Source organism: Chrysemys picta, chromosome 20 (assembly GCF_011386835.1).
Source record: "Chrysemys picta bellii isolate R12L10 chromosome 20, ASM1138683v2, whole genome shotgun sequence".
Classification (NCBI taxonomy): domain Eukaryota; kingdom Metazoa; phylum Chordata; order Testudines; family Emydidae; genus Chrysemys; species Chrysemys picta.
This window is the reverse complement of record NC_088810.1, coordinates 19147688-19174006: the sequence shown is the minus strand read 5'-3', so window position 1 is coordinate 19174006 and position 26319 is coordinate 19147688. Positions and strand designations below refer to the sequence as shown.

The following is a 26319-nucleotide window of genomic DNA, read 5'->3' as shown; positions in this document are numbered from 1 at the left end:
ACCTTTTGAACCAAATTTAACTGAATGGATTAAAAAAAAAAATCACACCTTTAATTAAGCCAGTGGGTAAGTTGAATTTAGACAAGGGCCTAAACTGCAACTCCAAGCTGCGCTGTAACTAGGTCCCCCGACACAGTAGCTTTTTGTATTGTGGAGGGGACCAAAGTGCCTTTGACAATGAAACAGCTGTGCCGGACTGTATAAATGCAGCAATGCTCAGATGCATTTATTTCTTGTATCAGCAGTACCAATGGAAGTGCCACACACACACAGCACTTACAGGTCTTTCAAGGTTCATCAACTCCAGAATTCATCCTTGTCAAGATTCCAATGCAGTGAACATTTCAGATGCAGTAACAGAGTTGAGAATAAAGCACAGGAAACGGCATCAGACCTCTTTAGCATACTGCGCTACCTCAGCCGAGACCATTTAAAAAAAACAAAACAAAACACAAGCTTTTGTTAGCTTCTGAATGGCCAGAAGGATAAGCTTGCATTGTAATAGGAATAATAAAAATAAGTGAGGCTTTGTTTTTTCTTCCTGTCAAATGCAGGATAGGCAAAAACAAAAACAAAAAAAATCTTATGGACACAAACGAATAGTACTGGCAAAGTGATGAATATAGCTTCCTTGATCTCCAGACAAACACATTCAATACTTTAGAAAGATGAACAAATGGTGTTGCCATACAAGTGAAGGGTGCTCGGTAAATATTAAGGGACTGGGGAATGCTTCCTCTTGTTTCTGCCACCAGTAATAAGAGTAGGTCTTCAAAACCAACTCTAAATGCAACAGCTGAACATAAACATCCTCCCGCAAAGTTCTTTATAGAACCTATTTTCCTTCTCCAGTTGACGTGTCACGTTCTCTGAAGACCCCATGGCCTAGCAGTTTGCGCCTAAAGGCAAAGGCATTTACTCCAAGGTTTCTTTACACCACTCCGGCAGCGTAAATGGGCCTTAAAGCGAGGATATGTCTACACTAAGGAGACTATGGGTATGTCTATACTTACCTCCGGGTCCGGCGGTAAGCAATCGATCTTCTGGGATCGATTTATCGCGTCTTGTGTAGACGCGATAAATCGATCCCGGAAGTGCTCGCCGTCAACGCCGGTACTCCTGCTCCACGAGAGGAGTACGCGGAGTCGACAGGGGAGCCTGCCTGCCGCGTGTGGACCCGCGGTAAGTTCGAACTAAGATACTTCGACTTCATAACGTAGCTGAAGTTGCGTATCTCAGTTCGAAGTGGGGGGGTTAGTGTGGACCAGCCCTACGAGGCCACGTGTTGGCACAACGCCATAGCATAGATGCAGCCTACACCAACAGGCGTTTCCGTCAGTATAGGAACACCGCCTTCCCAAATGAAGTTAGCTATGTCAATGGAAGCCCTCTTTCGTCTACATAGATGTGTCTCTGCCGAGGCTTTTGTTGCAGAGCTACATCGGTATTTTTCTTCCATACCCCTCACCAACATACCTATGCTGATATATTTTTCAGTTTAGACCAAGCCTTAGAGTAATTATACATATAGTGACAGATTCTAAGGCCAGAAGAAACCACTGTGATCATTTATTCTAGTCCTACAGCCTATGTTATACAGGAGGTCAAACAACCCTGAAATAATTCCTGTTCAAATTATACCATCTCTTTCTTTAAAAAAATCCAATCTTGATTTAAAAGATGCCAGTGATGGAGAATTCATCACAACACTTATCTGTACACAAACCTGCATTAGTTTAATTAAATTGGCTTAAGTAAACCAGCGCAAACTCCTGTGAGGACAATCATTTCAGTATAAAAGCTCGTCTGTATACAGAAATTGTATTGTGAACTACACTTGTACAGTTAAAGCAGTCCAACCTCCCCTTCTCCCCCCGGCGGGATGCAGCACCCTCTATCAGTATAGCTTTCCCTGTACAGGAAAAGGAATAAAGCTAAACCAGTCTAACTGCTTCCACACTAGATGAGCCGGTATAACTATTTTGGTAAAAAAAATTCACATCCCTATGCAAAATATTTGTACCAGTACAAAAAAACTGGGTAAAAGAGTAGTTTGTTTGGTTTAACTTAAATGTGTTCCTAACCAAGTTCAGCAAATCTGAAGAAAATCAGTCTTAGGCCATGTCTACACTGGGCTCACAGCGGCACCTCTGTACCAATGCAGCTGCACCACTGTAAGATCGCTCGTGTAGCTGCTCTATGCTGACGGGAGACAGCTCTCCCGTAGTCTAATAAAAACACTCCACGAGTAGCAGTAGCTATGTTGACGGGAGAAGCTCTCTCACCAACATAGCATTGTGCATACTACCACTTATGCCCGCAAAACTTATGTCACTAGGGAGGTGTTTTTTCACACTCCCTGAGCTACGCAAGTTTTGCCAACGTAAGTGGTAGCGTAGACATGGCCTTACTCTATCTCAGGGATCGGCAGCCTTTGACACACGGCCCTTCAGGGAAATCCACTGGCAGGCCGGGCCGGTTTGTTTACCTTCAGCTGGCTGTGGTTCGCCGTTCCAGGACAATGGGGGCTGTGGGCAGCGGCGTGGGCCAAGGGATGAAGAATGAAGGAAGGAAGTATACGTGACTAAAAAGGATGCATTTCCGATTACAATCAACATTGCTTAATTTTAAGGAAAAGTCATCTTGATCTCTTTATCAATGTTTACGTCAAACAGTTGATGAAATTCAAATAGTGACTCATAGTTAGTGAACTCTTACTTTGCAGTCATCGACACAGCAATACATTCGGTTGAAGAAAGATTCACATTGATGCAGCAAATTAAGTCAGTATTTGGCTTCCTATATGATGTTTACAGTTTGCAAAATACAACACCAAAGCAAATTATGGAACATCGCTTGAATCTGGAGCAAGCTTTGCAACATGCTGAATCCAAAGATACTGATGCCTTTGACTTGTGCAATGAATTGCAAGCTACTGCAAGACGAGTCCAAAAGAGTGCATCATCGCAAGATGTATTGAACGTCATATGGGAAAATAAGCTGACAGATAGCGTCCCCAACACAGTTACTGCTCTTTGCATCCTCTTGACTCTCCCAGCTTCTGTGGCCAGTGGTGAGCGAAGCTTCTCGAAACTCAAGTTGATAAAAACATACATGCAAACATCAATGTTGCAACAAAGACTTGTTGGGCTATCTACTTTGTCAATAAAACATGACATTGCTCGCAGCATTGACTTGGAGGAACTTGTTTCTAAATTTGCTACACTGAAAGCATGGAAAAATAAATTCTAAATTGTAACATGTTACTCTGTGACAATGTATTGTGTATAATGTATGTAATTTATTTTAAGATCCATGCTATGTTGTGCAAAGTGAAAACAATAACAATGTCAACACTGTCAGGTTATTCATTTATTTTCATTAAATATGTAGACTAAATAATGAAATTAATAAATTTTCAAGCCGAACGTGTATTAATTCTAATGAACAATGCCACATTATGCAGTATTCATTTTTGAAAGTTTATAATAAGCAATGCTACGAAGGGGAGGGGGGGGGCGCAAGGTGGAAGTTTCGCCTAGGGCGCAAAATCTCCTTGCACCAGCCCTGCCAATACCTGCTCTAGCTTATAAAAGAGTGTCCACATAGGCATTTACATCAGTTTAGTTATACTAGTTTTAAATTCACACTCTAGGGGCTGGTCCCCACTTAGTCCGGACTTCGGACTAAGGTACGCAAATTCAGCTACGTTAATAACGTAGCTGAATTCAAAGTACCTTAGTCCGGACTTACCGGGGTCCAGACGCGGCCGGAAGTCCCCCCCCGTCGACGCTGCATACTCCTCTCGGAGAGCTGGAGTACCGGCGCCGATTGTGGGCACTTCCGGGATCGATCTATCTGGTTAAGACGCGATAAATCGATCACAGAACATCGATTGCGTGCCTCCGGACCAGCCGGTAAGTGAAGACTAGGCCTAGGTTATACCAGTGTAACTCTGTGTAGATAAAGCCTTACACCACTTTAACAATGCCAGAACTGTGTAAAGGGGCCTTAGCGTAACTGAGAATCCAATCAATAGTCTTTAGTACCCAAGGCATAATTTGTTTCCCTGGATGCTATGACCCAAGCATGTAACTACAGAAAAATTCAGGGTGAAATTTAAAAAGCACTTAAGTCACTTAGAAACAGGGTCCCATTGGAAGTCAATGGGATTCGCAATCATAAGTTACACAGGCACTTTTGAAAATGCCACTCTAAATTTTTTATTTATTCTTACAATGTTTTAGTTTGCTTTATTTAGTCTGACGGGCTTTTTTTTTTTTTTAGTTTCTTTGATATTACAATAGGTTATAATTCATCACATTTACGATTTCTGATTTGCAAAACCGACTGTATAACCGACATTCAATTGTTATATGTTATCCTTCTGAATTCTACAAATACTCAACATATTTAATAGTTGAGAAAAAATATTTTTCTATTTGACTACTTACATTTTAAGTCTTTTGGGGAAGAGACCATTATAGGTTTATAAACTGTGTAAACTATAGTGCTGTGTGTGTGAAAAAACGGGTTTCCGTTTTTGTGTAAAACAAAAATAATTTGAAAACACAGTTCTCAAATTCTCCTTTTGTGTGGTCCAATGCATTCACTGTCTTAAAGGCCTGCGGTAAGATTCCTAACTGATAAAATAAACTTTGGCAGAAACAAGCATCCCAATGATTTGGGCAGGTTTTTTCCTACAGAATTTTTTCTTCTAGTGAACATTTGCCAAGTTCCATATTCTTTTGGGAGATCTGAAAATATCCCATTGATGCTTCCCTTGAATATGTTTCTCTCTACTCATTTAATTTCACTGTTGAGCTTTCCAGGAGTAAGCAATTTATTTAAACATTAAGGGAAGCATGCTGGCTTTCCAAATTCTATTTTCAGACAGCCATAAAAGGCAGTTCCTTAATGCATTTCCCCCCGAATCAGGATGTTTGTTATTTTGAAACACTTTGAAATGATTCCCACTAATGTAAAGGTTTAGCCTTGGAAGCTATAAGCCCATGTCTGTATTACGGACAGCAATGACACTGCAGCTGCTGTAGCACCGTAACGTAGATGCTTTCTCCAGCGATGGAAGTGGTTTTTCCCATTACTGTAGGTAACTCACTACTCCAAGCAGCAGCAGAATTCTTTCATTGACCTAGCTGCATCTACACCTGCAATCAGGTTGGCAGAGCTCTGGGGTGTGAATTTTTCACAACACTGAGTGCTGTAGCTATGTCAACCTAACTTTTAAATATAGACGAGACCTAGGTTTGGTTTACAAAGACACCAGAATCAGTGAAGCTTCATAACTGATGACACTAGATATATTAAAGAAGTATTTCTCAGTGGTTTGAGCATTGGCCTGCTAAACCTAGGGTTGTGAGTTCAATCCTTGAGGGGGCCACTTAGGGATCTGGGGCAAAATCAGTACTTGGTCCTGCTAGTGAAGGCAGGGGGCTGGACTCGATGACCTTTCAAGGTCCCTTCCAGTTCTAGGAGATGGGATATCTCCATTAAAAACAAAAACAATTAAAAAACAAAATGGACATCAAGTATATGCACCAGGTGAGAATTCCTTACAATAACCCTCCTTGCTGTGAAAAGACCCAGCGGTTCCCTCGCAACAATTCTTTGCCTAGAAGCAAAAGGCTCTTATCCACTCCTTTTTGGTACTGATTTTAAACCCTTTGCCCAAAGAATCCAGGATGAACACGCAGATAAAATAATCAAAACAGTCAAACACAATGCCCCCTGAGGGCACCTGCTTTGTAAATAGATTTCTGAGACCAGAGCCATCAAACATTACAAATCATATCTATTTCACCCATAGGTTAGATACCTGTGGGTTTCTTGGTTCAGACTTGGTTGTAGTGCCAGATACTTTCATGTTTAAAGTTGGCCAGTCCATCTAAAAACAGGAGTGGCAACTACTTCACTGAGTAGTTGGGATACTTAATTCATTAATATTTACAGCGCTTTGAAATCCTCATTTGGACTATATAGAATGGTGCATTATTGATTTTCCCCTAGAGGGGGAGCCCTATACACAGAGGTTGAAGAATTTAATTCTGAACTGGACCTTACAGGAGGTGTTTACCTTCCATCTGGAAACTTGCATGGAATAAGGACTTCAGCAGTCAGATCACCTGAGAAGTAAAGAGCTGCATCAGGAAGTCAGTGTGAAAATACTTCCTATGGTTTGAATGGCACAATACATAGAAGCTTTCCAGACGGCTTTAAATGTATAGCTATATGTCCATTACTTATCCTCAGATACCGTTTGCTGAAATTATTTTAGATAATATGCTTTTTGTGGCAGGAATAGTCTTCCAGCGAGTCTGTACAGTTTCTAGCACGTAAGGTGCAACTGTCACATAAATACCACAACCAGACCTTCAGATTTGTAAGAGCTGTAAATCCAAGTGATAGTATCCTATTTCTCAATGAAAAGGACATGGTATATTGGTTTTGGGAGATCTTAGCATACATGACATTACAATCTACACAAGTTAATGTTTCTACAGTTATTTCCACTCCTTCCTAGCCAGCTCCACCTAAATCAGCCTTTCGTTTGTAGACAATTTAAGGAAGCGCTTTGCATTCCAGACAAGCAACTTGCAGAGATCATTCTAGTAATTAAATTAAATGGGCCATTGGGCCTTCAGTTCCTAAACGTTATGGGCTATTACAGTCTCCTCTGCTTTGGCCCTCTAGTCTCTATCCTCATTTTCAGCCGTTACTAGCCTGGTTCTTTCCTTCTAATGCAATTCCCCTCCAATTTGCTCTGCTCCCCTTCCAGTCTTGGGGTACATCCGCTCTAGAAACGCTGCGGCTGCGCTGCTGGAGCATGGACACTTACAGCAGCGATGGCGTGGCTTCTTCTGTCACTACAGTAAATCCTGCGAGAGGCTGGAGCTAGGTTGACAGGAGAATTCTTCCATCAACCTAGCAATGTCTACACTGGGGCTCAGGTTGGCATAAGTACATTGAACAGGGAGTGACTTTTTTTTTTTTTTTACAGTCTTGAGCAATGTACTTTAAGCCAACCTAACTCTACTGTAGACCAGCCCTTGGTCTCCACACGGGATCCTGTCACAACTATTAAACTACAAGGGCTAGCAGCCTTGCTGCCATCCTACTTTTGTCACTGTTCTCACGTGCACTCCAGTTGACCTATTGCTCGTCAATGGCACGACACTGAGATCTATGTTCCGAGAACTCTGTCTCACGCATTTCTGTGTTCGGCACGTTAAAAACAACTGAGGTATAAACTTATGTAATGAAAACAGGAAAAATAGTTAGTCACCAGTGCATTGAAAATGCAGTAAATTATAACTAATGGAATACAGAGACCATAGTAATGCTCACCGATTGGTTACTATTGAGAACACCACATCTTTACAGCTTGCAACTTTTAAACCACTTCATTTTCTTGACATTTTCTCTATTATCCATGGTTTATGCCAACAATCACCACCCCACTAGATCAGACATTTCATGGTAAATTGACTGGTTTGACAAAAGGTCATAGCGGAAAACCATAAAGCCCACCATAACCACTTACCAGGAAGTGCCCTCCCACTAGAATAATACATTCATCGAAGCAACTTTAAACCCTACTTCCTCTTGGTCAAACACTTCAAAACAGTAATAGTTTATTTGTCTGGACATTTCCCCTCCTCCAACATTTAAGTCTTGCTTGAGTTTATGATATTACAGACTCAAATCTTACTGTATACAACCCCACAATTTGGCAAAACAAATCTCACTAAAATTCAGTTTCAGAACCTGGCACTGGCAGGTACATCTTGCAATTATGACATTCATACAAAAGTTCTATATATGCTCACTCGAATCCTCTCGTTTTACTGTTTTTGTCTTCTTCTATTCTGTTTCAGGCAGCCCCTGGAGCAGTCTCTCCTTGTCCCCAAACACACTATCTTCCCCCTCCTTCAAATCTCTCCTAGCAATCTCCCATAATCAATAAGCCCATCACAATATCTTTTTTCAACTGCTGTCCTGTGCTCTTCTGCTTTATCTACTTAGATTACCAGATCTTCAGGGCACAGAACATTTTACCTTTGTAAAATACTGTAAGTTATTAAGTATTTCCTCCATACAGCTTTCATACGTATTTTCCTAAAATGCTGCCTAATTTCAAAATACAATAGGTCCTTCCAAGTCTAACATACCAGTTCGTATGTATTAAATTCCAGCCTTCAAAATCAAAGAGGAAAACCATGAAAAAAAGATTTAATGCAATGAAGTTTGATTAAAAAGGTAATCCTCAGAGTCAAAAGAAGAGCTGTTTAATAAAGAAAACAAGCAAAAATAAACCTCCCACAGTTGTGGCAGTAGCAATGCCACTAGCATCTCAACAACTGGCGACTTTGAGATGTAAATAACACCCCAGCCTTATTTTAGGCTATTGAGAATGATGTCAATATTTTCCTCTAATGGAGCAAGACTACTCATTTTAAAACCACAAATGTCCAAGACTGTTAGGAATTCTCAAAGTTCAACGCCTCTTCTGCTATGATGCAGACTCCGAAATATGCATGCAAAACATGAGGAGTGATCCGTGTAGAGTCAGGCTGATAAAATGTCTTGCACTTCTTGATTAAGAAAACCGCTCTTTGAGACAAACACTGGCAAAAACTTCCAAGTCTACAGAAGACAAACACCAAATAGCAGGAAACAGAAGGATCCACTAGAAATTAAACTTAACCGAATTTTCAGCCACACCAAACAAATTAGGGCACGATAAAGACATCAAATCAGCTATAGAACTTTGCTAGAGAATGTCAAATGCTGCTAGTTCGCATAATTTTGAATTTTTTTTTTTAATTACCTTTTTCTGGTAATATATATATATAAATAAAATTTAGATGAGCACTGCTCATCTTGACAAGATTACAACAACGTTGCTTACAAAATCCCAGTTTGTTTTAAGCAGTCTGAAGTACAATTTATTAGCACCATTGCGGATTTGTTTCTGAAAGGCATGTTAGGATGAATACATAGGTGCACCTTTACATCTCTGCAGACGAGAAGTGCATACAAAACACAGTGTTCAGCTCCTGTCAGCACCTCAAGCTTCAGTAGCACATTACAATGAAAATTAATTTGCAAGCTACTGTATTTTTACCATCAGCCTCTTTATCTTGACTGTCTACCACATGGACACCTATTATAAGCATATTAACATGACAGCTCATTGCAGTAAGTTCAACTGGCTAGTTCTTCAGGGAAGCCTATTGAAAGGATGAAGTATCTCAGGATACCTCTATGAAATCTGTACGATTTCGCTAACAATTTTTGTAAAAGCTAGAACTAAATTATGACTTAGTTTTATCTCTCTTCCTATTCACTACAAATGGGCAGTAAGTCAGTTCAGCCACAGTTTGGTCTCTACTCCCCAAAGCTGCTGTTAAGCTTACTAAAGTCTGGTTACATCACAGGAGGGATGGCTTTTTATGCCTTCTCAGAACTTGGCTTGTTCATAATCAGATATATGGCATAAGGTTGCTTAGCACTGCCTTGCGCCCTTCTAGAAGGCGAAGGATAACTAAACTTTACCATAAACCTCTGAAAACCCCAAACCATACATGTAACATGTCCCACCGCACCCCTAAATAAACTCAGAGGTGTGAAGGGGCTCAATCAAATCAGTGGGATGATCTCAGCAGAATGGAAGCGCAACATGGAGATGTACATAGCCTGAAACAACAGCTCTAAGATGTGTAAATTGTACCATTCATCTTAATGGGAGTTCTCCAGCCCCTTCTGAATTCAGAGGTCTGTGCCTGTAGTATCCACTTAGTCACTATGTCTCCACTCTACCCCATTGTGGACTACAGGGTGTGAACGCAGAGTGCACCAAAATGTTGCACTCCAGCAGCCCTTTGTGGAAGCTGCTGCAAACTAAAGGTACCTTTAAAGGTTAACACAGTCCACACTTTGCACGGAGAGTGCAACATTTTGGCACACTCTACAATTTGCACCCCTGCAGTCTAAACCAGTGGTTCTCAACCAGGAGCCTGGGGCCCCCTGGGTGGCCACGAGCAGGTGTCAGGGTCTCTGCCAAGCAGGGCTTGCATTAGACTTGCTGGGATCCAGGGTAGAAAGCCGAAGCCCCACCACATGGGGCTGAAGCCTGAGCAACTTAGCTTCATGGGGCCCTGGGTAATGGCCCTGTTTGCTACCCCCTAATGCTGGTCCTGGCTTTTATATGCAAAAAAACCAGGACCAGTTGTTGTGGCACACATGGGCCATGGAGTTTTTATAGCATGTTGCGGGGGCCTCAAAGGTTGAGAACCCCTGGTTTGAACCACAGTGCAGGTAGACAAGCCCAACAGTCTCATCTCCCCTCAATACTGCATGCCTGTGGCATGCACGGAGCATGCCTGTTCTCAGCTCCCCAGCGCAATCTCAGCACTGCATGCCTGCGTCAGGCACCAAACAGCCCTGTTCTTACCTCCCTGCACAGACTCAGACTGTGGTACACAGTGCTGCAGAGTTCAGCGAACCCCTCCTAGCACAGTTTCATCCTGTCAAGGACTCTTGGGTACCTCCCTCATCTCATTTTCAGTATGGCAGCCTAGCCTCATGTCACTGTTCCAGGCTTCCTATCCCAGACAGTACCACCCACCAAATTCTCCCAAGGGGAGGCTCAGACAGTTAGATGGCATCGTGGGTATGCCGATAGGCTGCTGACCCTCATCAAAACTGCACTTACAGCTGACACTATTAAGCTAAGGTGCTCAAGCTCTTGTATAGCAATACTTTGACATATTTCTGAATGGGTCCTTCATGCCACTGAATAGCTGAGCCCAGGGGCAGTCCAGCAATATGAGTTTTACGAGGGTCAAAGGTTAACTGTTTTTCCTAGCTCTGCCCCACGAAATGTTAAAAGAATTGAAAATTCTAAAAGCCAGATCATTTTTAGGTGTAGCTATATCTTGAGAAACCCCTTGACCAAGTGTCCCCAAACTTGCTCCACTAACCCTATTCCAGGCCCCAGCGAGGCATACCAATTCTCAAAACAATCAGAGAATGCATATAGCTCTACCTTAACTATGATGCAGCATGGGTGACCCCCATAAAATAAAAATAAATAAATATGTACTTTGCCTACACAGATCTCCATGTGCTTTGCAGACATCAGTTAGTCATCCTAATAGAACAAAAATACCCACTTCATAGTGATGTCATGATGGCTACTTAGCATTTTACAGACATTAACTAAGCTATAAAAAGGCTAATTAACTTCACCGTTATGACACGTTGGTAAGTATTTGCTGTCTTATTTTACAGATGAGAAACTGAGAACACAAGGGAACGGTCACAGATTGAGACCATGAGGTACAGCCAAGAACAAGCCTCAATTTCAGTACCTTGGTCAAACCTCTGGACAACATTCCATGATTTATTTTTCAAAAGTGGCGTAAACTCAAGAAAAAAGTTTGGAAAACAGAAATCCTGTTATCTTAGTACACACAGGAATTGGTTTTATTCAATATTCAACTTCTAGTGCAAAATACGAAAGAATATTTTTAAAGGCGCACGCACACACACACACACACGGTTGAACTTATTACAGCTGACGATGAATTATAGTAGCAAATCACCTTTACAGAGGGTCTTCTCAACTTTTATCACATCCTGTTTAAGCAGTTTATGACTTGATTGTATCATGCTGAGACTTGAATATTTACTCAGACTTAAATCTACAGTTGTTTAAGTTAGTCAATCAGTGGGGGAATCCAATCCTAATAAGTGTTCGGCACCTCCAAAGACCATGTGCAAAGTGTCAGTTCAGTTTCAGTTGCTTTTCTCTGCTCCTCTAACTAAAAACTTTTTAAATCCCAGTGGACTTTCAAGAATAGAATTGTGTCCAGATAATCCTCTCTTCGTGTATTAGGTTTAAAGAATTCTGCCCCAAAATGGAGTTAAAAGAATTATTATTGGGATTGAAAGAAAAAAAATGAAATACTTCTAAAATGTAATAATAACCACAGGGTCAACAAGAATGAGGAAAAGAGTAGAATAAAGGCTATTAGTACATTTTGCACTTATCCGGTTGCGCATACGTATTTCAGCCATGGCACATCCTTATACATCACAGAACTACATGTTGAGGATTTCAGTCTGATTCATGGATCGTTCCTTTGTATTTGGATAGAAGATGATTGGATTTTTGGTTATTGGATTTTTAACTTGGTTTGTCCTACTCTGTACATACTGTCATACTGCAAGAGTGATATTCAGGCACCAATAACCTCCTTTTGAGGAAACCAGTTTCTCCAGAGTGGTACATCATTTTTTAAATAAATTGCAGTGCACTAAATAAAACAGAGAGACAGGATGGCAGCGATGCTAAGTGAATGAATTAGGCCTGGTCTCTGATTAATCTCTGGAGGCATGTGGTCAAATCAAGATTCCCTTTAGGAGTTGTTTGTGACCTTTTAAATGGCTGATTTTTTTCCCCCTAGATGCGAGCATGATATTTTAATCAGACATTAGAAGTTCAGCACTTTCCTCTGATACTGGCTTGTAGCTGACCACCATGTGCTGTGCTCAAGACAGATCTCTCACAAAGCAGAGATTAGCAAACTGAGTGAGGGCTGCTGTACATTGCGAATTTACATCAGTGAAGCTACATCTCTCAGGGGTGTGAAAAATCCACACCTCTGAGACATGTAGCTATACCGACCTACCCCCTGGTCTAGACACTGCAAGGTCAATGGAAGAATTCTTCCGTCGACTTCGCTACACACAGGTGATCCATCTTTCCAAGAGGCGTAGCTAGGTTGATGGAAGAATTCTTCCATTGACCTTGCACTGCTTGGATGTGAAAAATGCCGCATCGGCGCAGGTGCAGTGCTTAGGTGAGAACACTCCTATGCCAACGGAGAGAACCACCAGGCAAAGTTGTCTGCTGTTAAAACACCCGAGAAATAGCTGCATTTGAGCAGTGGGTAAAGTCACCCCTCTGTATAATTTATAAAGCTTTACACAGACACATAAAAAGTTATATCCAAGCCATTTTTATTGGTCAGAAGCGAAGTATATCTGGTATTTTACCCAAGTCTCTAACAAACACAATGCAAAAATCAGAATAGTTCTGTGGTCTCTTATGGGCCTCTGGAGAGATCAAGCCCTGATATAGGTTTATGCAAAATACTATATTGAGTTACACTACAGAACTTTTCTGCCAACAATGACAGAGTCCTTATGTCCACAGCCTACAATACTGGAGTCATTTGCCTTGTCAATACCACTTGTCAAATTAAAAAAAAAAAAAAGCTACACACCAAACTTTGTTTTTAAAAACCGTTCCCAGGTTTGCATTTGGCATTGAATCAGATCAATCTGCCAGTTGCTATATCGGTTGTACACAAATATGAAAGCAAAACATTACAGATTCTCAAATTGGCAACTGTACTTTCAGCACGACTGATAAGAGCCTCTTGCATTACAATTGTTTAAGAATTTTAATAATTTGGCTTCTATAATAAGTCGACCTTCAGAAAACCAGGCAATCTTATCAAAGCCAGTAGTACAGTATCCAATCTTGATTCTGGCACAACACTAGCAGACTGAACGGGGGGGGGGCAGGGGGGGGAAGGTTTGGTATTTATTTTTGCCCAACTTTAAGTAATTACTCATGAAAAGACTGAGTGCACACATGCACACATTGTTTTGTTTAAGGTTTCTCAAGGTTTAGGTTTCAAGAAAGAACATTCTTAAAGGATGCTAAAGGATTTTGAGCCTTTGGGTCAAATCCAGCAGCCCCGTGGAAGTCAACGAGACTGTTCATGCAGGTAAGTGTTGCAGGAACAGGCTCTTAAAAATGCCCAAGAAAGCATTTTTGTCTTAAAGTAACTATGAAAATCATAGTATGTGCACACCTGTTTGTTTACAGTACTTTGTGTCAATTTCCTATTCGCTCATGATCACACAGGTGACTTATTTATACAACACCCAGCACTTCATTGGGCATCTTTGTGATTTCAGCCCAAGAAATATATTTCATTTGCCAAAGAATTTAAAGTTGTTGATCTGACTTTGCCTTTTATTTTTAAAGGTGTTTTTACATGAAGAACAGCAGCCAAAGAAGATGTCTATCCTAACTTCAAGTACATTCAAACGTTTCCTGTGCTGTTTAAAATAAAAATATATACATTGAAATTGGAATGGGTATGTGCAGTTCCCAGCCAAGTTACAGAAGCCTGTTTTTAATAGGGCTTGGGTGTGTCAAATGTCAGAAAGACTATGTCATAAGATGGTCTAGGCTGTGAGGTAGAATGGAGGAATTTAATGCAGATGTACTTAACATTAGTAAATGTACACCAGGGATAGTGAGGCAAAAGCAGACTAAGTGGGTCCTAATCCATCTTTAGAGCCTATGATTCCAATTTAATTAATTACTAGTGCATTCTCTAACTTCACGATATAGGATTTTTTTTTTTAATATGGGGAACATTTTAGGCACAAAACCTATACCACGATATTTAAGTTATGATACAACTCTAATGCTAGCAACTTCAAAGCTAAGTAACCTTTAAGTTTCTCTCTTGCATTTTTACCCCTTCCTTCCCTTCACCCCAAATTGAGTGTGCAATATTTAACAAAACGATCACTACTTAAACATAGGGTTAGCAGCCATAAATTAAACTGTGGCTCAAAATGTTATTACATAGAAGCATTGGGAAAACAATATTAAGATTGCACTGTGCACTATGAGCCACACGTAGCTCTGATGTCTAATAAACCTTACATGAATAATACTCCTTGCTTGGCCACCACACCCACAGAAATACAGAAAACGAATGCCATAAGTACTAAGTCACATTAAGAACATCCATATTCATCACTACTAAGTTTAATTGCCTTCTTCTTAGCAGTGAAACGATAGATATGTAAATGCACAGAAAAGGAGGCATCACTTTTAGCTGTAACCATACCCTGATGGAGCCATTTGAGTGAGGAACTGGGCCAACCTATCAGGAAAACTCAGACAGGCCTAGTAGCTGCTAATCTCTGAACAGGAGGTGAAAAACAATTTGTATGAATCAGATTCAGAAAGCAGACCGCATTCAGTATGTAGTAACCATAGGGTTCCTCCCTGGACTCCTAAGTTGGTAGTGCAAGAGACAAGCCCACAGGACTGCCAAATAGGGTTGAATTGTATTTCAACTTTTAGTATGAACAAGGCTATATTGATAAGGTCAAGTATTTAAGTGTACAAAATCTTTAGATTATTCACGCAAAGCTTAAGCACACAAGACACTTACAGAAGTTAACAACCCACTTTTGCAGCCCCCCAGCAAAAGTTAACCATGTTGCAAAGACGGTTATAAATGTTGTAGTGCCCCGGGATGGTTAAAAAACAAGACACTGTTGAGTCTTACATACAGGACTGAACTACTGCAAAACTGTAGCATAATAGATGTAATCAGGCAATGTCTATACTAGACAAATTAGCAAAGCTGTACTGGCAAACCCTCCTAATGTAGAACGTCGACACAGGTTATGACAATATAAAAAAAGGGGTTTTGACAGCATACTGCATCTACACTATGACTTTTGCCAGTACAGAAATGTCATAAAAATATCACACCCCTAATCAAAATTATACTAGCAAAAGTTTTTAATAAAGATCTGGCCATAGACAAGTTTAAAAAACCCAAAATGAAAAAAAAAAAAAGCAATCCTGAACATCCATCCTTTGAAAAAAGAAGAACAGGAGTACTTGTGGCACCTTAGAGACTAACAAATTTATTAGAGCATAAGCTTTCGTGCTCTAATAAATTTGTTAGTCTCTAAGGTGCCACAAGTACTCCTGTTCTTCTTTTTGCGGATACAGACTAACACGGCTGTTACTCTGAAACCATCCATCCTTTGGGGTCCATGAGAGGAAAAAGCTGTTAATAGTTTGTATTAGGAACTTGCTGTCCTTAGGACAATCCTACCTTCAAACCAAACAAACTATTCACAAATATAAGTAACCCTTTAATCAGTGTGTTGTATATGAAGCTCATATTCCATTCGCTAATGTTTAGAGCCAGGTTTTCAGAAAGTATTGAACAGCATTCATACAAATACAGCCCCAAATATAAACCGAGGCTGATCTGTCAGTATCTTTCTGAGTTGCATCTGCCTTTCTGATCATTTATGAGACACATACCAGCCAAACTTTCTGAAAAAAGAAGGAGTTATTTTCCAAACCATCAAGCTACGCAACAGAATTACACTGTTAAGCACACATGGTATTCACTGGTTTCAGAGTAGCAGCCGTGTTAGTCTGTAGCCGCAAAAAGAACAGGAGTACTTGTGGCACCCAGATTGAATCTATTTCCCCATGTTAAGTATCCTCACACCTTGTCAACTGTCTGAAATGGGCCTTCTTGATTATCACCACAAAAGTGTTTTTTAATCCTGCTGATAATAGCTAATCTTAATTAACTAGCCTCTTCGAGTTGGTATGGCTACTTCCACCTTGGTATGTTCTGTGTATATATCTTCTTACTAATTACTATATGTTCCATTCTATCCATCTGATGAAGTAGGCTGTAGCCCACAAAAGCTTATGCTCAAATAAATTTGTTAGTCTCTAAGGTGCCACAAGTACTCCTGTTTTTATGGTACAGTGTCCACTGTTACCATAATGGTGGATACAAGTAGTACCTTGCAATTGTTTATGTAGCAAAGATAGTATCAGAATTTATTAATCTAATTAGCATGCTACAATCAAAAACAAACATAAGGAACCATAATTTTGCATGGCAGTTTACAGAGACTAGAGTCATGGTCCCTGCCCCAAAGATCTCAGTCTAAATTATACACACATTCAACATGAGAATAGACAAAGAGAAAGGGGAAAGAATAAAACTGCAACTGATGAAGTATGTTTATTCACTTACTGTAAGTTAAGCACATTAGATACATTCTTAAAGTCACTTGTGTCTTCCAGAGCATAATGAACGAAGTGTCAAATTTTACCAAGCATCTTACCAGAACACAAGTAAAAACCACCGTATCAAAGGAACTGTTCATGCCTCCACCCAATACACTAGTTCCAGGATTGAGAACTTGAGAGTTTTCACATGATCAAATATACACTTTAAAACGTAAAGAAAATGAAGTGAGATGAACAGCTGCTTTGTTAAAACTTTAAATTTTACTGGAAAGTAGTAGTTTATGATTTCATAAGGGCCACTGCCAAAGTTAAGCATTAACATTGATCTTAAATGCAACCCTGTGTAGTACATCTTAGGTAAATCCAGAAAAATATCTCCAAAGAAATACATTAGGAACATGAAACTTAAAACATATACACCCCTTCCCCAGCTTTACTGTGTGATCTTCTTGTGTGGGAGGAAGCACAGACTAGTGGATAGACCATGAGGCTGGGAGCCAGGACTTCAGGGCTGTAATCCCATTTCTGTTACGAATTCACTGTTTGTCCTCTGGGGCTCAATAGCCCCCCCAAACCATAAAACATGGATGAGAGCATTTTAAACAGGGGTACTGGGACGCTTAAAATGTTTGCAAAGTATTTGGAGATCCTCAAATGACACGTGACAGAAGATGCAACTTTTAAAAAAATTAAATAAATGTGAGCTATAACAAACACACCTACAAGAACAAGACCTACAATTTGGGAGAGCTTTGGAGGCTGACCAAGTTGAAAGCGCCCATCGTTTTTTAAAAAAATATTCAAACATTTTTAAATTCTGAAATAGGACTTGTGTCACCCATACCACAACCCTATTAGGAAGTCCCTGAACACGAGACAACACAACATGCCATTGGGAATCAATTTCATCAGTTAAAGAGCAAGGATGCATCTGGATACGAGCACTGTGCAATGTTTTCTTCCTCTCTTATCACAATACAGTTACACAGAAGGAATCACCCCAAAGAGGTGTATTGTGTCTTGTATTGTGAAACCCCATATGTGCTGCAATGCCCTGGCATACCTAAATCTTAACTTTACTGTCAAAACCTCAAACCCAGAAGCCCACTAAAAACCCTGAAGTGAAGTGGTACGTTTTCTTTTTGTTCCTCCTATAAATATGGCCTCCTTAGACTTGCACTGAAAACCTGCTTGAATGGAATATTCATGATAAAATCCTTAGGGTAGGCAGGAAAGACTGCCGTGCGTTAAGCAGTCCAACACCTGTTCTGATCAAACCCTGCTCCTTATCAAAATAGCTATTCGCAAAGCAAACTACACAATTGGCCTTGTTCCAGATACATGAGATCCAAAACACGAAGTCTTTCAGGGTGGTTTCTAACTTTTGTCACAGTTCGCTTTTAGACACCTCTCTTCCTTCCCAAGAACATTGCTGATCAGACATATGCAACGCTGGTTAGGTGTCTAATGTACTCTAAAATAGCCAACACACACCAAAGCCAGACTAGTAACACAATGCAGAGACGACAAACACAATGAGCCTGATGTGATCCAACACCTTTATTATATTTGCTAAGTGCTGACTATGTTTAGCATTGTATAAAAGACAACATACAAATAATTCCTGGTTATTGGGCAGCCTTGAGGAAGGATACCTATTCTCCTCCCATTGCCAAAAACCCATCAGTTGAGATAGCCCGAGTGAAGACCTGTCCCAGTCTGAGACATCCAAAAAGCCAAAATGTATTAAGTTTCAACTTGAATGACGATCCTTTGTAATGAGATGAGCTACTGCAGGATAGCAAATTGTATTCTCCCCCCAAGTGGGGTTTTCAGACACGGGAGGCAAGACATTTTTAACTGAAGATCCTGGGTCCAAAAGCTGTATGCACATTACAAAAACCAGCTGCTAAGCAAGGATAGTAATAATGCTAAAAGTAAGTAGTTTCAAAACATTTTGAAACAGAAGTGTGTCCCCTTTCTAAATTAAGGACGTTTTAACTTTTGTAAAAAACGGCAACTACACTTTTTATAAGTTGCATCTTCCTAATTAATTGTATTTTGTGCTAGCATTAAAATATGACCTAACCAATTTCAACATTAAGGCCGAGAGCTTAAGACGTTTCCAACCCGATTGGGTTTGAAGGAGTCTAGAGGTTAAACCTCAAAGTAGTATGAAATGCAAAGAGGTCTCTAGACAGAAAGGAGGCTGTCTGAGTAACACTGAGCTCCTACCCACTTCACCACTATCCAGTAAATGCATGACTGACTTCACCCTTCATTTTACATATTAGTTCTAAAGTGTTTCTCTCTCAGGTTAAATTAAAAACTCTAGTTTTCAGTTTCAGAGCGCCGCCAAGACAGAGTAACTGACCAAAATGCAGCAAGGGCTGAATCTTAAATAATATACATTATGTTAATATGCATTATTATTATTATTATTAAAGTACAGTGTTTCATACTAAAAGCAGTGAACTGTGTGTGTTCAGTGACTAATTTTCAAACAATGCTTGTGCCCATCTAAGTTTCAACAGTATTATTTAGCACCATTCATCCTTTAGGATAATTTCTATAGCATCAGCACTGAGATAGGTTGCCAAAATTCTGCACAAACTATATAGATACAGTACATATGTAATGCAGACATCTGTAGAGGAAAGGATGGCAACCAGTCATAACAGCAGCCTACAGGAGGCTGCACAACTTAAGGGAGGAGGAATGGTTGGCCTGAGATACCCAGAGTAAACCAGGAGTCTCATGAAGACTGCCATCGGATCTTTAATATCCATGCAAAGCAGACAAAATTCTGGATTGTAAGGTTTTGTCCTAAGGACCCCTATACTGTAACATTCACAGTGTTGCATTTAACCTCCTCATGAGGGTGAAGGGCTGTGCTGGCAATGGGAAGACAATGCAGAAAGTTTTACACAATTAAGCCTTTTTTATGCTAGAACTTGACAAAAAGAAAACACTGTAAAACCATGAAAAAAACTTCTTTAAAAACATTACCCTTCCAAGAACAGCTTAAGCAATGTATGCTCTCATGACATTTCTAAGCATGGGTAAGTACAGACTCACACGTGTTCTTACAGTGCCAGAGCCAGTTAGCTTCAAAGGCGCCAAACAATGTGTGAATGATCCCTATGCAACCCTAATACTGTTTCTTAGCCACACAGTCACATTACAGAAATTATAATACCTAATGAATCAAGTTAGAATCTTTCCCCCACTTCAGCCAAGTACGAGGCACTTATCTAATATAAACAAACACAAGTAGTTTTCTTATTGGCTATCTGCACGGATAGAAAGTTTGAGAAAACCGCACCTGCATAAAAGTCAGGGTTTAGGCTGGAAATACTTAGTGACCTGATTCTCAAAACTACTGAGCCATCTCGGTTCTCACTGACCTCCCATAGGAGCTGAGTGCACTCAGCACCTCTGAAAATAAGGCTGTAAGAGATTTAACTACACTATTAGGCACTGACTCTTACATATACTATCTTTGATTTAGTAAACTTCTGGACAGTATAGATATTTCTTCGGTTTTCATACAGCTTACAGGACACATTAAAGAGTAACTTATGGTCAACCTGTTTAAAGAACTTTTACAGCTGTGACACTTGAGGAAAAACACATTTAGGCAAAGAGATTTATTTGCCTGATATTCAGCATCTCTTTTTGCAACACTGACCAAAAAAGACAGCAATGCCATTTTAGACTGCAAAAGCATCATGTCAGGGAACAAAGATTAGATATTGCTTTATATATGGTTCTGGCAGTGGGATGCCCAGAACTTTAAGTGGTCTCATCAGAAAGATAGCAAACTCTGGAGAAGAGTAACAAAAATTAAGGCGCTGGAGAGACCAAGTCCGGAGGAAAGTTTACAGAGCTAAATATAACCCACTTATATTAAGTTTGGAGGAATTTCACATGCATAAAACACAAATGGTGAAATCCTGACTCAATTTATTTCAACAAAGTTAGGATTGCATCCATTGGTGGGAAAGCAGTTTAGGAGGATGGATAGAATTACAAATAAATAGGATGAAGTTAAACAAATGGAAGTTAATTCTGAGTATCTGGAAGTTCATTAAACTATGGAGCAGTCTCCCAAAGCAAGAGGACTCGACAATGCATCAGAAAACGTATTACGGGGCTCAAACCCGTGTTGATTAGGGGATGAGCTGGATGGGACCTAAAAGGTCCTCAACCCTAATTTCTATAATTGACTCCTTGTGCTTGTATAACTCTCCCCACCACGCAGTGTAGTGTTTCCTGTTGCTCCGTCCTGCAATGAAGTTATAACACTGTTTTTTGCAGCACCACAGTCTGGTGCTATGGCAATGTTGGGGAAACTGTAAATAGAGTCTATGACTTCATGGCAGGATCAACCAGAAGACAGGAAGGGAGGGAACAAGCCCTTAAAGATGTGCATGCATAACAGATTTCTTCCTTGGATTTACCTTTAAAATATATCAATTTAAATACACTACCAGCTGAATTCACCCACTCCCAGTATAAGTTGACTTCTTTAGTACATAAAAATGGAAAGACGTTTTAAAAAAAATTCTTCCAATCTGGCATTCCACAAAGGGAGATGCAAAAGGTGGCAGCTGTTCCAACTGCCACACAACTACTTTGCCAGTACATCCTATTTTTCATTAGCAACACACTCCTTTTTCACCATCAGATATCTCCCGAGCAAAGACTGCCATTCTTGCTAACCTGTGGTAGCATTTGGTTATTAGGACACAGGAGCTCATCACCAAACAAAAGCAAAAGGAAAGGTTTCACTCGTAGGAATGCTTAAGTATTATTCCCATTTTACAGACAGGTAAACTGATCATAAATTGTCACAGCAACTCAGTGGCAGACATCAGATAGAACCCAGCCGTCCTGTGTCTCTAGTGTAACCACTAGACAACACTGCCTCCTGAAAGCATACAGAATACCTGTCCCGTTATTGCATTCCTTACATAGTGACTCCCACTATCGAACATCAATGCAAGGACTGTTTCCCTTAAGCATGGGTTTGTCCGGGGTGCTCAATAGATGAAGTCGGTGAGTCATGAGCCCTCTCACCCACAGTGAAAGCACACAGAATCTACTGTTCTGCAGTGAGGTAACCTTTAATTATCAAGGCAAGAAACTCCCTTTCCTCATCAGATTAAGACTTGTAAACTCAGGTCTTGTTTTTAAGCCTGTCATTGCCTCACTACGCTCACTTCAAGGCAATGAATTTCTTCTAGCCTGTACACTCATACGCACACAGCGCATGCTGCACTGCAATATAAAGCCTTGCTTCCCAGCATTTATCAGCAGGACGCATCTCTAGCTCGTATTTGGCACCATTAAAAATAGCAGGCACATGACAGACAATAGGCTTCTAATAAAACGAAATCCTTAGTGCGACCAGGCAGGATGATAGCACAGTCCATTCTGATTTATATCAGAAAGTAGTATTTACATACAAAGATGGCATTTGCAAGCCACGTCGATTTCTAGTTTGTTAATATTAATCCTATTTGGTCCACATCAGAGTAGCCTAAACAGATTAAAATGATTAGTTATTACTCCCTTGCCAGTGAAAACATTTTAATAACCTCACGAGGAGGCAGGTGGCCAGAAGGAACCGGTGACATCACTGTCCCGCTTGTTTACCATTAAAAAGCAACCTTCAAACCTGAAAGTTCTGCACTACTTTCTGTCACTGCTGCCCTTATCCTCACTCACCCACCTGCATTTTATCTTAGCTATGAGCTCCTTGGGGCAGGATCTAGAAGTGCAATGGGTGCCTAGCACAACGGTGAACCATCGCACCCTGTGGGTGCCACTGTCACTCAAAAGTAGTATTTATTATTCATGACAAATGAGAAACGAACAACGCTCTTGGACTTCTCACAGTGGCTTTATCGCCACTCGATCTTTTCCTTAATATTAATATAATCGTGCAAAAACGTATTATTTCATTTCTATAGGACCATAAAACAAAATGACATCTTGTTTGACTTGGCTGCCATCTGCAGAAAATAAAAGTTGATTATTCTGTCCCAGAATCTAAACCTGCAAGGTGCCCCAACTTCCACTGACCACCGTGGGAACTGAGATTGTTCAGCACCACTCCAGGTCAGCTCCTTAGTGCTCTTTATTAAACTACTTTGGCCCTGATCCTGCAATAAGCTTGGCACAGGTAGACAGAGCCCTCTGCCTGCACAGAGCCCCAATGGCTTCACCAGGAGTCTGGCTAAGTGGAGCTCTTTGCAAGACCAGGGTCCTAGTCAAGACCAAGTTAGAAATCACTGACTGAGCAGCAAGACTTCAGACACAGACATTTATGCAGCTATTGACTTCCATTAGGATTAACATATGCACTAGCATTTCTGGCAGGACAAAATATTATAGTCGAATCTTGGGCTATTTCAGAGTATGCCCCAATTAGGAACTATTTTGCAGAGTGCAAACATGAAGGCTTGATTTTTTTGAAAGGTTCTCTTGGGTAGTATTTGGGAGGAAACCCATTAAATTTGCTAGAAGTTTGCTCCCACTTTATCCAGGTCATCTAATATATCTTTACCAAAAATAAAGCTGTTCAACTGCATACTTCTTTTCAACTTCAGGCCTTAACATAGGTAACATATCCCTGGAGTCATCATTAAAATTCTCAGGACAGGAACCTCACCTGCATCTTTGTTCATGAAAGCCCTAGCATACTGAAGGTGCCAATAATTACTGATGCATCATAAGAGTTAGAAACTTTGATGAAGTCCATCCCCCTGCCAGGGCAGTGCAAAGTCCCTAGTTGAGCGCATGTGACAAACTCTTTACTACATTGGAATTAGTCAAAAGATCAAGAGATAAATAGAACTGAAAGTAAAAGACACTTTACATCGTGAGTAAACACTGGGAGTAAACACCCATTTTTCTTTTGAATTCAAGAGAAGAACCAATGATGCAGATATAGGTGAATGCATGATCATTCACCTATAGCCTTGTGGATGCATGATAAGGTGCAGAAGACAGGGTTGGACTTGATGGTATAATATAGCTTTTCCATCTTTAACTGCTGTGAGCCACTGAGGGTAGCCAGTCTAAAAATACACAAGAGTAGTAAACAGATAGAGCTAGGAATCCCCATTATGTTCACCCCTATCCACAGTTAACCTATGAATTACAGACACAGGAAATCAGCCTTAGTCATCAGCATCTCCTAAAGTTTCTGTTTGCATTGCAACTTCAAGTTAACAGGTTTGTGTTACACACACACACACACACACAGAGCTTCACCAAATACTAACTTAGCAGTTGTATAGCATTCTAAAAACAAGAGGGCAGCTCATCACCCTTTCATACCAAGACTGAAAGGACACTGTACTAGAAAACCAAAACAACCCTCTGAGGACACAACAACAGCACTTAAGATAAAGCTGTTTCAAAGCTAATGACATTGTGACCAGTGTAGCCTAAGGAAGAGGTTACCCAATTTCAACCTCATTTATCAGAGCTGACTAGCCTAAGAGAGAAAGTTTAGTGAGACCAATTAAACAAATTAAACCTTGCATTGAGGCTTCAGACACATGGGTCCCTAACTGCTTATCACAGGAGAGAGAGTCCACAAAGCAAACACTGCCTGCAGCTGTTTGTCCAGCAAAGTCACCCTTAAGCGTAATGAAAAATAATAAGAGTCAAGGAGATAACACAGAAAAACAAAACTCGAGAAGGGGAAAATCATCAGCCAGAAAGGGGGCAGAGGTGAGGGAGAGTTGGCCCCTGCCTGGTGCTGAAGCAAAAGAGGAAAGAGGGAGGAAGCTGTAATGAGAGGTGCGAGGAGGAAAGGGAGAGTTGGAGCGAAGTGAGTGAGGGCGAGCAAGGACCTTTCTTAGGACTGCGTAGCCAGCTGGCCCGCTTGTGGGCACCGTGGGGAACAGCTGGGAGTGATGGGGGGATAGGGTGACCAGATGTCTCTATTTTATAGGGACAGTCCCAATATTTGGGGCATTTTCTTCTATAGGCGCCTATTACCCCCCACCCCCATCCCGATTTTCCACACTTGCTGTTTGGTCACCCTAAGGTGGGATATTGGGGAATAAGGCCGCGGGGGCAGGGAAGGGAGTTAAAGGGAGCAGTGGGGGAGTGCTGTCAGGAAGGAGGGGGCCAGGGCTAGGGGTCCTGGGATGAGGGGGAAGACCAGTGAGTAGGGACTCCTGGAAGGGGCTGAGGCCAGAGGTTCGTGAAAAGGGCTATGGGAGGGGAGCGGGGAGATGAGGCAGGGGGTCGTGGGGGCAGAGTTAAGGGCGAGAACGGGAAGAGGTTAGGGAGGGGCTGAGTCAGAGACCTGGGAGGGGTTGATGGGGGGTTATACATAGATCTCGGAGAGCGAGTTCGGGGGGAACCGGGAGAAGCCATTGAGGGGGGGCTCGGCAGGGGGGACCGAAGGGGGGGCGGCAGCGGACCCGGAGGCGGGTTCGTTGGGGGGGGACCGGGAGGAGCCATTGAGGGGGGGCGGCAGCGGACCCGGAGGGAGCATTGGGGGGGCTCGGCGGGGGGGGGCCGGGAGGAGCCATTGGGGGGGGGCTCGGCGGGGGGACCGAAGGGGGGGCGGCAGCGGACCCGGAGGCGGGTTCGGCGGGGGGGGACCGGGAGGAGCCATTGAGGGGGGGGGCGGCAGGGGACCCGGAGGCGGGTTCGGCGGGGGGGGGACCGGGAGGAGCCATTGAGGGGGGCGGCAGCGGACCCGGAGGGAGCATTGGGGGGGCTCGGCGGGGGGGGACCGGGAGGAGCCATTGGGGGGGGGCTCGGCAGGGGGGACCGAAGGGGGGGCGGCAGCGGACCCGGACGGGGTAAGTTACCCGTGGGCAGCTCCAGCTCCATCCCCGCGCTCGGGGTCCCCGGCCGGCCGGCGCTGAGGGGTCCCCGCCCGGGGGCGGGTGTCTGGCGGAGGCCGCTCCGGGACCCTCTCGCTGCGCCGCCGCCGCCTGCTCGCCGCTCGCCTCGCTCTCTCCCGTCTGGGGGAGGGGGGTGTGCGCCGCTCCGAACCCTCCGCCCCCCGGGTTTCCGCCCGGACGTCTTTCCCGGGGACACGGGACACTCGGGCACCGCCCACCCCCGGCCCGGGGCCAATCACAGCGCTGCGCCGCCACTCCCCCCCACTGCGCCTGCGCGGCCCTTGGAGGCGGGTGTGGGCTTGACGGGGAGGGGGCGCGCGCGCGCGCGGCGCCGGCGGCCCCTGCCCTGGCGCGCGACAGCAGCCGCCCCGCCTGCCCCCGCCCCGTGCACCACCTCGTGCGGCCCTTCCCCCGTGCAGTCACCCTGCCCCCTCGCCACGTGCCAACCCTCCCCCGTGCAATGCATCGCCTCCCTGGCAGCCTCCCGCCCCCAGCATCCCCGATACAACCCCTGCA

At 42.3% G+C, this 26319-nt stretch overlaps 1 protein-coding gene across 3 annotated transcripts in view; it reads right to left on the bottom strand.

Annotated features, from left to right (window-relative positions):
* The window catches only part of OTUD7B (OTU deubiquitinase 7B), a 72865-nt gene extending 46886 nt beyond the window's left edge, over positions 1-25979 (bottom strand). For 2 of the 3 annotated variants that reach the window (XM_005293647.5, XM_042843310.2), the window contains exon 1: positions 25768-25979. Coding sequence is in view for 1 of the 3 variants with exons in the window: in XM_042843309.2 (XP_042699243.2) it covers positions 25768-25789 (22 nt within the window). In the remaining 2 variants the exon portion in view is untranslated. The remainder of the gene's footprint in view (positions 1-25767) is intronic. The other variant, XM_042843309.2, reaches the window with a different exon arrangement.
* Between the last annotated feature and the right edge of the window lie 340 nt (positions 25980-26319).